At 40.7% G+C, this 12778-nt stretch overlaps 2 protein-coding genes across 2 annotated transcripts in view; one reads left to right on the forward strand and one right to left on the reverse strand.

The window, feature by feature from the left end:
- LOC134403006 (prosaposin-like) overlaps nt 1–12778 on the reverse strand; it is a 298719-nt gene that overhangs the window by 193725 nt on the left and 92216 nt on the right. The window lies entirely within an intron of this gene.
- Nucleotides 1–12778, forward strand: part of LOC134403181 (cadherin-23-like) — a 68759-nt gene that overhangs the window by 53670 nt on the left and 2311 nt on the right. Inside the window, exons 9-11 of the mRNA XM_063133288.1 lie at nt 6647–6868; nt 6994–7113; nt 10758–10938. Of these exons, the coding sequence (XP_062989358.1) occupies nt 6647–6868; nt 6994–7113; nt 10758–10938 (523 nt within the window). The remainder of the gene's footprint in view (nt 1–6646; nt 6869–6993; nt 7114–10757; nt 10939–12778) is intronic.

Consider the following 12778-nt stretch of genomic DNA (forward strand, 5'->3'; position numbering starts at 1 on the left):
TCGAAGGGGCTCTCTGCCCGGGAACAGGGGCGAGTGGGCTAGCCTGGCCATCGTGTGCGTCTCCCCTCCTCCGCCCACTCTTAAAAAATAATAGTAAGTCGCTGGCAGCGAGTTGTTTGATACAGAGACACTTTGCCTTTCGGTTACCAGAGACTTCCTGATTCAACAAGTTGGGGAATATTTCCCCAGCAGTGGTTTAGCTAAACGTGCAATCCTATGCAAGTTTAGACAGGAAAAAACGTCCTACAACTACCTGAGGAATCCTGAGAGTTGTAGGACTTTTTTTCGGTCTAAACGTGCATAGGATTGCGGTGTGTGTAATTTTAGAAGGCTATGTGTATTACTTCAGTTGTGAAACACGCATCATTTCTCTCTTCCTCCCATTGCCTGTCCATGCTTTGCAACTGCATCTGTATTCTTTATGTTACTACAAGAACGAACTGTTCTCTGGAGTACAAAAAAAAAATACTCTGAAAAAATCAGGTGTTTACATTTGTAAACTCACTTAAATCATAAGAGGAAAAAATGGAGTTTGTCCTCATCACCTGCGGCTCTCTGGGTGGTCATATGCTTTCCTCCACCTCTGGGTCTTGCTATTTACTGTTTTACTCTGTACAGCACCATGAACATTGATGGTGCTATATAAATAAATAATAATAATAATAATAATAATAATAATAATAATAATGGGTGCAAACCCTGGACTTTGGCCCCAAGGTCAATCCCTCACTGCACCAGCCTCTTTCTAGCAGTGATGCTGTCAGAGCAAGGCTTTGGGGTAGAAGTTCACTCCACACACTCAGGAGGGCTGGTTTACCACATTTTTTTTTTAAAAAAAAAAAGTACTCCCCTTCAAAAAGAACAAAAACATATGAAGTTCAATACTTGATATAATATAAAATGACAATGTAAGGTGACAGTATAATGATCAGAATACAAACCTAATTTCTAATATATATTTACATAATATATGATATAATAATAAGAAAAAAGTAGAAAAACTCATAGAAATCTATTCTCGCACAGCAAACAACTTGTTAAAACTAGACCAAATTGCTTGAATGTCATCTTCATTACCACTCTACTGAAAAAGCCCAGTCCAAACATCAACACAGAACATGCTTCAGCTATCCACAGTTGGAAGCCAGGAGTGGTCTTGTCCTTTTAGTGTTTTAATAAGTTTTTAGTGTTTTAGCCGTCCACAGGTAGAATTTTAATAATTCTCTTGGATACTCCCCATGCTTAAAGAATCTATAAGTCTTCAAATAGGGATAAACTCCATATACTAGCAATATAGCTTAGGAGAGCATACACATCTTTAATCAACCGTGGTTTACCACATTTGAAAGTAAATGAAGCAATACACAGTGCATTCTAAACAGCCCACAAGATAAGCTGAGAGTCTAAAATTACCCAGCTGCACCATTTCTTGCTAGAATATTGCAGTGGGGAAGTTGCTGTGGGAGGGTGCGACAGCACCAATCTTATACAGAAGGCCTTGCCTAGCACAGCATAGCACACCCTTCTCAAGCCAAGCGCTATCTCTTGAAAAGCCTGAGGAAAGGGTAAAATCAACACAACCTCTCCCCTATATGTGAGGGAACAAGGTAAAGGGTTTTGGTAAATAGGTTCTATTACTGAGGTACTGAACAGCAGGTGTATTTTTAGATGTTTTTACACTTTGTAATAGAGCAGGTAATGTATCTGAGCTGACACGTGGTTTGTGGTAACAGAACACAAAGTAAAGTTTATTGAAATTTAACAAATCTTTAGTATTTCAATTTAGATCAAACCTGCATATTTTTATATTCGAAACAACAATCCCAAGTCCCTTAAAATTCTATCCCCTCACACCAAACACTCTCACAAAGCACAAGCTAGACTAAAACTCCCAGACTAAAACCAAACCTCCCACCAAACAAACAAAAACTAAAAAATTCAATCCCCTCAGCCAACCTATTTATACTCCTCCCTCCCCTTCTCTCACCGCATCACCAGCTACTCCCACTCAGTCAAACATTTCACACTCACATACAAACAAACATACAAACTCCAGACATACTTAAGGGACAGAAAGGTGGGTATCGCTACAGAGGACCTTGGGGCATGCCGTGTATATGTGTGTGTAGAGGAATCATAAGTCAATGTGAAACAATGTGGGAAGCAGACATAGGTCTGTAGCGGAGCACATCCTTTGCAGCCAAGCATTTTCACATTCAGACATGCACATACACACATCAACTTACAGGATCTCACATAGGGCATGGGAAAGAGCAAGGAAATGCCTGGAAATGTCAATCAGATTAGACAATACTGCAGTTAGATAAGTTGGACCAAAAGCAGCTTAACATAGTTATTTTCTTTTCCCCCTCTTCCCTCCCCATCCCCTTTTCCTTGTGCTTCTTGTCTTTTTTAAAGAATGTAATCCTGAGGGCGAGGACTGTCTTCTTTACTGATTTATTGTAAGCTGCTCCAGGAGCCTTTAAGGCTGAGGTGCGGGATAAAAATACTCTAAATAAATAAATAATAAATATGTGGAGCTGCCCTTATGCCTGATCTAGGAACTAGTGCAGAATGCAGTGGCAAGAGGATTGTGTGATACATCTAGCCATTGCCACATGACACCTTTGTTGAAAGAAATGCACCGGATGCCAATTTGCTACTGGTCCAAGTTTACGATTTTTGTATTAAACACCTTGGGACTGGGATACCTGAGAGAACACATTCTTGCTTATAGACCTGCGTGGCCACTGTGAACATCCTCAGAGGCCCTCCTGGTTGAACCACATCCTAGAGATCTCCTTCTGGTGACAGCTAGAAAGAGGACCTTTTTCTGTGGTGATGCCCACTCTCTGGAAAACCCTCCACCCAGAAATGAAACATGCACCAACTCTGATGCAATTCTTTTGCATTTTGAAGACTTTTTTTGTCTCAGCTTTTCATGATTCGTAATGGCTGTTATTTTGATTTTTGTTTGTTGTACGTTTTCCAGTGGCCACTGGTTATGCTTTAGTTATGCTATATTTATATTTTAATATTATGGTTTTAATGTTGTACACTGACTGGGCATGTTTTACATGACAGGTGATATAGAAATACTTTTAAATAAAGTAGGCAAATAAAATAAATACTATACATGTAATTACATGCACTTAAGTACTATACATGTAATTTCATGCATGACTTAGACAATTACATAATTTGTGCATCCCCCTGAATTACATTCTTTCATTAATAAACAAAGTTAAAATGGCTAAATTATGCTCTTGAAGTTCTTGAATTGACAGCATCGCTTACCTGTGATTTCATGAGTGGCCAGCCCTTGTTTTAAAATGCTTCCCTCCCCACCAATGCAGAGGTTTTGGACAGAAACCTTCCTTGGTGTAAGCTGAATGTACCCTGAAAATTAGGTTAGGAATGGATTAGCCAACGTTGATTCATAAGTGTACAAATATGCACACACATTATTTTATCTATATAGGTATGACTGGTCCTGGGCATGGGCCCAATAAAATTTGTGTCACAGTTTTTGGGGGGCTCTATGACTATCATAATATCTGAAATAAAAAGGCCTATTAGTTACTAAAAGTGAATCATTTATTGGGTCTTTGCTGCTCTCTACCCAGTAGTGTAACTAGGGCTGGACCTTGGGGCCGAAGTCGAGGGTCCTATAGCCCAGGTCGTGGGGAGGCAAATGACCACCCAGACAGTAGCAATAGATGAGGGCAGCAGAAGCAAACTGCTTCCTTCCTGCAGTCGTTACGGTGCCATGATTCATGTGAGGCCAGATGAAAAAGGTATATGGAATGTGTCCTGGGCCCCAGCAGTTGTCAATAGCGTTATAAACTGTTATAAAGCAGTAGTGTATATGCTGCCCATGTTTAAAATGCAAAAGTGCACACGTGGTGATGATGATGATGATGGTATTAGGGTTGCCAACAGTTTTGTTGTTCAAACATATCAGGAATCTAAAAGCAATTGTAAAGCATGGAATGGCAGTTGAGGGGCAAAGAGACAACTGTGCTTGACAACTGACACAAGAAAATCGAAAGGGGCCCCTCCATAAGACTAAAATTATCTAGCTGTACCACTACTTCTAACCCTCCATGAAAGTATGCAAAGTTTAAGATTCGTGAGATTGTTTCCATCAAGTAAAATGGAAAGGCAGTTGACCCAAGGGCGTTATTTGCTATTAGTTGCTATCTTCCAGGGATGGGGGAATGAAATGTGGAAGTAACTTGGTTTTTCTTGCCCAGCACTTAAGAACTGATGTGAGCACAACTTCCTCACCCCACACAGTCTGCTTTGGTTTCTGATCTGTCCAAGGTAGGAGATGCTGGGAAATGTGGGCTGAGCCGTCCACAGGTAGAAATGGCAGGAGGAGTGATGTGGGCCTATCACAATAAATCCTCGTCCCCCAGGGGTACTGCACAAGTGTGTCTATGTGTGGTGGTTGTGGCAATCAACTTAAGTTGCAATGGTTTGTGTAGTATTTGGCTTTTTGCTATCTTGACCATGTTTTAAAAATGTACTTTGATTCCAACAAAGCAATATTAAAGCAACCTGGTAAGGTTGCTTCAGCTTTGAAAGCAGGAGAACAAAGACCCAAAAAGGGGAGTACAAAGGGAAAGGAGATGAAATCGAACAGAGAACTTTGCAAGAGACCCTCAACAAGCATATCTCTTGTGTGGCCAGAGAGCATGTCAACCACAGGATGTTACACAATTGCTCGGCCCGTGTAGTATGTTGTTATACAATTGCCAGAGAACTTTGTCTAGGAAGGGTTGCAGAATCAGTGAGTGGCAGAATCACTGGTACTTACACTGGTCTTTGTGGCCTGATGTTTGAACAATCCCATAGACAATTTGGAGAATCAGCCCAATGTTGATGTGTTGAGTCTGTCCTCATTACTATTGATAGAGAAGGAGGTTGGTTCCATGAACAGACCATCTGAAACAGTCGCCAATACCTGACCTGAAAGAGTGCTCATGTTCCTTTAATGATATCATGCCAGAGTACTCAATAAGTGCACTGAATTTAATCAGAACAGCAGAACTGGGGGGAGGGTGTTTAACATTTTCCCTGTTCTAATTGCCTACCCCCACTCTCCACAGTGGAAAATAACAACAACGTGTGTTTAGACTGGGAACCACTGTAAGTTAAACACCCCTTCGCTAGCACCACTGCTCCGATCAAATTTGGAACCCCCTGCATTTGTTTTAAAGTTTTAAAAAAAGTTTGTTCGTTGAATCAAAGATTTCCCATATCATGTGTAGTCCCTCTGCCACTCAGCCTTCTTCCTTGGGGAATGTTTGTGCTCTCCTCTGCAGAAATAAGAAATAATGTTCTTCTGCAAAGCAAACAACTCTTTAACTGCTAGGGCAGATGGAATATCAGGCAGGTCTCCCTCTTGGTTTTTCAGACTGTGAAGGAGATGCCTGTGCAATAGTCTTCCATGTGTTCATCAATGTTCTGTTCAAGAGTCTTCATACATTTCACCTATATTGATTAGCTTTGTGTTTTGTCCATGGAGTCCCTACAGTGGCCTCAGAAACAGGGTCTGCCTGGTGTTCCTTTGCATCATTTCTTCAAGTAGCAATAGAAGTTAGGGCTTCTGTGCTTTGAACAATTCTATAGAAGGGAGAACTTTGTCACCCTCAGTCTTGTCACATCACAAATGTTGCAGTAATATTTTGTTCTTCTTCAATACCTCCTTAAGAAACAGACATCCTGTTTTCTGTTATGTTTGGTCAACATATCCTCAAGTCACTTAACACAGGTTAGGTTGGATTCAGATTTACACTAGATCAATGGCGCTGGCAGACATTGACTTCCCTGCACCCTCCTTCCCATGGCAGCCCCTCCAGTCCCTTGAAAATGTTACTCAGAAAGTTAGGAGCCCCTGTTGAATGTGATGACATCTAGTAGCACAACTTCTATGGATGTCTAGTTACTCCGGGTAGGAGAAGATGAGGAAATTAACCCTATGATATGTTTGTTGCCACATTCTTTAGGTTATAAGGGAGAGCCCATACTTCAAAATGCCACAATTCTATGGTGTCCCTTATTTCTGGTAGCTTGCATTTCTCATGAACTATAAAGCAGGCAGTGTAAGATATATTATGCCACTTTCTACCAAAGTATTCATATGGTGGAAGAGACTTCAAGCTTAAATAATAGTATCGCCTTACATACAGGGTGTTTCTCAGTGGCACTGCCAATTAAATGTCAAGTACAGCTAATCATGCTTATTTTCTTGATATTCCTGATCACATGACTTTATTAATCCCTTCCATGATCATGTTTCATGGGAGACATCAACTATCTATAGCAAAACCTTAAAGCTGGATGTCTTTGTTATCCTATATGACCAACATCACAGAGAAGCACTCTGATATTTAAACAAAATCTAAGTAGGCTTACACCTAACATGTCTTGTTTCATAAATTAAGTGTCATTCTTTTATTATCCATCAGTTTTAACTTCATAAGCATGACACAGTAACATAAGCTGCCCTGATGAGCTTACAAACTAACTGATATTTGAGCTATATGTTCATTTGTGAAGACTAAATGCATGATTCATGTCTGGACCCGTTATCTTTTACCCCCTGCATGATTCTAAATGTATCAGTGTTTGTCCACAGGCTACTACCACGGTGTACGTAACCATCTTGGATGAGAATGACAATGTTCCAGTATTCCGGCAGCAGCTATATGAAGTCACACTGGATGAGGGCCCAGGCACACTCAATGCCATCCTTATCACCATCAATGCAGTAGACTTTGATGAAGGTCCAAATGGCACAGTTACATATGCCATCACAGAGGGGAACATCATGGGCACCTTTCACATAAACAGCACTACGGTTAGTACATGATCACATCACTGTTTCACTTTGCACTACCACACTGTGCCCCACATCCCCACGTTCCATTGGCAACTGTCATCGATCATTTCTGAAAATGAGCATTTTTTGGTTTCTTATTTTAGGGACAAATCCGCACGGTGAAGGAGTTGGACTATGAAATCAGCCATGGCCGTTACACACTGATAGTCACTGCCACAGACAAGTGTCCAATTGCTTCCCGCCGTCTCACATCCACCACAACGGTATGTACATATCTCTTCTGAGAAAGAGCGTGAAACCTATGGATAAGCAAGCACCTCTCCAAAAGTACTTCTAACTGTTGACTGCTGCTCCTTACAGCTGTATCCCTCCAGGTTCTAAAACAACTATTTGATAAGAAAATTAATGCTCTCCCTCGAACAACAGAATTGCTCTCCCAGTAAATATAGAATAGAATATTTATTTCTTACCCGCCTCTCCCTCTGGATTGAGGTGGGGAACAACATTAAATACAAAAATCACCATAAAATGCCTAAAACCGATTAGAAACGTATAAAATTGTAACTAATACAATTTTAAAATAACAATTGGACATGTTAAATAACATCTGTGTAGGCCTGCCGGATGAGATCAGTCTTTATGGCTTTCTTAAACTCGGCAAGACTGTTAAGTTGAAGAGTCTTCTCCGGCAGGCCATTCCACAGTCTGGGAACAGCAGAAGAGAAGGTCCTCTGGGTAACAGTTGTCACCTAGTTTTGGCTGACTGGAGTAAATTCTTCCCAGAGGACCTGAGTGTGTGGAGCACATTGTACAGGGGAAGGCGATCCCGCAGGTAACCTGGACCCAAACCATGTAGGGCTTTAAAGGTAATAAGCAACACTTTATACTTCGCCCGGAAACTCATTGGCAGCCAGTGAAGTGATTTTAAAGTTGGTGTAATATGATCGTCCCTAGGTGTACTGGTGACCAACCTGGCTGCCATATTTTGAACTAGTTGAAGTTTCCGATACAAAGGTAGCCCTATGTACAGCGCATTGCAGAAGTCGAGCCTCAAAGTTACCAGTGTGTGCACTACCATCTTTAGGACTTCTAACTCTAGGAAGGGATGCAGCTGGCGTATCAGAGGTCAAGGGACGACTTTTTTTAGAAGCAGCCATACCACCATTTCTTTCAACCCTGATGGAAAACTTCCCTCCCTGAGAGATGCGTTAATAATATGTTGTAGTTGTTGTCTAACTGCATCTCCTCCCTGGGCAACCAGCCAAGAAGGACAGGTATCGAGAGGGCAAGTTGTTCTCCTCACTCATCCAAGCAGCTTGTTCACATCCTTGGTACTCACCAACTGAAACTGATCCAGTGTAATCCTACTCACAGAGTTGCTGGTCACTCCATTGTCAGTTTCTGCTATAATGACCGCCTCTAAGTTGACTCTTATCTGAGAGATTTTATCTGTGAAATGATTTGTTAAAGGCATCACAATGAACTACCGAAGGCTCTAAGATTTATTGTTATATATTCTACAATTACCACTGCATTAATAAAAGCCATTCAATAATAGCTACTGTGTCAGTGGTTCTCAAAATGGGATGAAATTCCAAGGGAAGAACATGTTTCTGTGCAATTTGTCCCCATGATATATCTTGATTTGGCAAGGATGAGGGAAAAGCAGTGCAGTATGAGAAATTGTGCAGACTACTCTTTGTATGGATTGTCTGCTGTGTCTGTGTGGGTGTGGGTGTGTGGGTGTCAATAACCCAATTTCCTGAAAGCTTTCCCCCCTTCCTTTTCCCAGCTAATCTGTTGGGGCCATGTGGCAGGTCCTTTCTTCTTGGAATCTGCTTGATCATACACTCATGGCAATTGTTGCCTGGCCTCATTACTTTTGTTCCCATGTACTTAGAACTGGTTTATCCATTATGGCGTATTTAAATATATGCATATTTAAAATTACTCCATCTGACAGCTCTGTATATGCAGTGGCTCCTCATGAAAATTGCAGGTGTTTCAACACAGCACTGCAAATGTCCAAAAACAAAAGCTTTCAGTAGCATACTGAAAATGACATCTGAACAGGGGCCCTAGCTCAACTGGCTGCACACACATGTGCAATATTAAATGCCCTGTTATCTGAAAATGATGACTATGTGTTAATCCAAAAATGGTGTACATTTGGTGGTTCTCTGAAAAAGTGCATAGTTGACTCGCTTTGATTCTGCACTAATTATGATCTATTTTATTATTAATTAGCAATAATTGTTACAATTATTTGTTAAAATCATTATTAGTTATGCTTAAACACACAATAAGGGTTCCTTTAATGTGTATTACATGTGTAATTGCATGCACATGTGTACCATATGTGAAATTGCATGCACATATGTACTATACATGTTATTAAATGCATTCTGAAGACACGTTCATAAATTTTGCATCTGAATTACACTCTTTCGTTAACAAACAAAGCTAAAATGGCTAAATTATGCTCTTGGAACTCATGGATGGAGAGTATGACCAAATGCCGCTTTTCCACTTGCCATGGTTTGATTTATGATTTTCCTACTGGTTTCCTTGTGATTTGCCAAGGAGGCACCTCCCCATTTCAAAACACCCCCTCTCCCTAATGCAGATGTTTTGGACAGAAACCTTCCTTGATGTAAGGTGAATGTACCCTGATCATTAGGTTAGGAGTGGACTAATCAATCTTGATTCATAAGTAGGGTGACCATAGGAAAAGGAGGGCAGGGCTCCTGTATCTTTAACAGTTGCCTAGAAAAGGGAATTTCAACAGGTGTCATTTGTATATATGGAGAACCTGATGAAATTCCGTCTTCATCACAACAGTTAAAGGTGCAGGAGCTATACTAGAGTGACCAGATTTAAAAGAGGGCAGGGCACCTGCAGCTTTAACTGTTGTGATGAAGCGGAAATTTCACTAAGTTCTCCATATATACAAATGACACCTGCTGAAATTCCCTTTTCAATACAACTGTTAAAGATACAGAAGCCCTGTCCTCCTTTTCATATGGTCACCCTATTCATAAGCATACAAATTCTATCCCCGGCATCTCCAGGTAGGACAGGAAAGAACTCTGGAGAGCTGTTGCCAGTCCGTGTTGACAGTACTGGACTACACGGACCAATGGTCTGACTCCATATAGGGCAGCTTCCTATTGCATTCAATTGCTCCACTTGAAGCTGCAGCCACAAGGAGGGATTTAAAGGAGCCTCCACATAACTGCTGTTAAATGTAACGCAGCAGCCATTACATTGGAGGTAGAGATTGGTCTTTGGCTTTCTTACTCTCTGTGGTGCATTCTTTGACTCCATACTGCAGGCTTCTGCAACCCCATGTCACTTCATGCTTTTAGTCTGCTATCACAGCAGCACGATGGTGAAAGTCTGGGTGTATATGCAGAAGCTTATCTTGGACTTTGCACAGACTAGATTAAATAAGTCATGAGGGCAGCTTTTGCATTTGGGTGAAAATTGTCCACCCAAGCTGTAAAGTTCCCATAACAGCATGCTGCGGTCACATTTGCACTGGAATATTGAATTTTGTATTTTAGTCATTTTACTGGGTTATCCAAAATCCTGCTAAGTCAGAGAAGGACAGTGTTGCAGTTGTTTGTCATTGGTTTTTGCTTGTAGAACATTGAGAAGCTTTGTGGTTATTGCTGCAAACAAAAACACTTCTAAGAAAAATATTGAGATAAATGATATAAATAAAAATACCAACACTATACTAGCAGTTGTGTGAACGATGACTGCAGTTTCTTGGTAACAGGGTTGATGGCTTTTATTCAGTGTTTTAGACACCCCATAATTGACACACACGAAACTGATCTGAAATCCTATTGTCCTTTAAGCATTTTAGAAGCCTTTTGTGCATTTTTCATATTTATCTCAGGTGTTAGTGAACTTGAACGATATCAATGACAATCAGCCGACGTTCCCCCGTTCTTATGAAGGGCCCTTTGACATCACAGAAGGACAGCCAGGTCCAAGGGTGTGGACTTTCCTGGCCCATGATGGGGACTCAGGGCCCAGTGGACAAGTAGAGTACAACATCATTGCGGGGGATCCTCTTGGTAAGTTGTAAAAGAGAAAGGGGCTGAAACGTCTGTGTTTGCAGTTCTCCATCCATCTAGAAAATGCATTCATCATATATACATATGTGCACACTGTGGGAAGGAACGGTTGTTCCATGGTTAGAAGTATAAGGCAAAGGGTCAATATTCTATTCCTGCCTCATCCCCTTACTTCCCTAAGCAAATAGCCATCCTTACTAAACCTATTTCCCTACATGAGATAGAAGGACAGTTTCCTCTGTCCAAATCAAAAGTAAAAGCTTTAAACTGAGTAAAGGTTATTTTTTCAGTTCTTCATTTTGGGACTCCATTTGAACCCTAGTGATCTCTATTCAAATTCCCTTTTTTCCCTTTTTCTTTTACCATTGATTCTCTGGGTGGACTTGGACAAGTCACTATCCATCTGCCTCAGTAAAATGGACCTGTAACTTATCGCACCTCATATCACCATATTGTGAGGAAAAATAAGAAAGCACTTTTCACATCAGAAACGCTATCAAAATGATTCACAGTCGTTATAATAAGTAATAATATTGCTGTGACTATCTTGTGTTGCCTGAACTGTTCCCTCACGTTTGGTCCTCCATTATAATGACCATAATAATAAATTGTTCTTTTCAGTAGGCTTCTCAGTAGACTCTTAAAATTGAGACAGAAAAACTGGGCTAGGTTTCCCCCCACTTCTACTCGAAGCAGATTTTGCATCAAGTTAGGCTTTGTGAAAGACTCAAGGTGCTTTTTTTGGTTTTTGGTTTGCTTGGGTGTGGTGAGGGTGGGTTTAAATATCAGGACACATTTTCTGTTGGATTCTGTTAGATCAACCTTTCTCATGCAGTTCAAGCAACTCACTTTGAAATCACAATGCCAGGCACACAATACAAATATAAAGAAGCAGATTATTTTCATATAATGAGCTTTCAGGGAGAAGGAATGGGTGTGGGAGAAAAAACAGAAATAGATGTCTTAGGATAGTGAATGGGACATTTCAAAAGCGTAATCTCAGGGGCCTCTTTCTGAGAAGCTGGAGTGTCTACATCAGGAAATCCTGTTACTAGCAGCATCCGCCATGAGAGGAAACATTGCAAATGTGTTGTATTTGCCCTACTATAAGACACTTGAGGTTTTGCAAGTTCATCCCATGAACCAAAGAGAAAAATAAAGTGTGCTAGAAGGGATTAAAGACTGCTGTACAGCATACAGACAGGGCACCTATTTTCAAGCTAAAGGGAAAAAAATATTATCAAGTGAGTAGACTGGTTAGGCCTGCCTTTTGAGAGATGATACATCAGTGCCAACTTCCTCAGGCTTTCTAGTATGTCAAAAGCTTTTCAATATTTCCGCAATTGAAAGCTCTCATATTTTATCATTTATGTGTACTTATACCCCACCCCTGTCCTGAAGACGTGGGATAATACTTTTAAATAATAAAAAGTCCAATTAAAATGCAATAAAATTCAACTGGATAAAAATATTGCTAAAATTGTTTAGCGTTCTGACCCCGAGAGACAGCCAAAGCAGATAGGTCTCGCAACGTTTCCCAAAGATGCCTTTGTTTGGAGCCCCTGGAGGCCAAACTAAATTATATGAAGGACATCAGATTCCCTGATGTCCTTCATATAATTTATGAAGGACATAAAGGGTTTGGTTTTTTTTTTTATAAACAAAAGCTGTCATGATTAGGGCTGCAATGCGGTGGAGGATGAAACATTTCCTTCATGCCAATTTCATGACATAAATTGCTTTCCTCTGAATCAAATTGTCTGCCTGGGGAAACCATATGGGCCTCTTCAGACAGCACACTGTGCCATGGTTAGGCCGCTAACCCTTTTGCAGCAAATGG

Source organism: Elgaria multicarinata, chromosome 8, assembly GCF_023053635.1.
Source record: "Elgaria multicarinata webbii isolate HBS135686 ecotype San Diego chromosome 8, rElgMul1.1.pri, whole genome shotgun sequence".
Taxonomy (NCBI): Eukaryota; Metazoa; Chordata; class Lepidosauria; order Squamata; family Anguidae; genus Elgaria; species Elgaria multicarinata.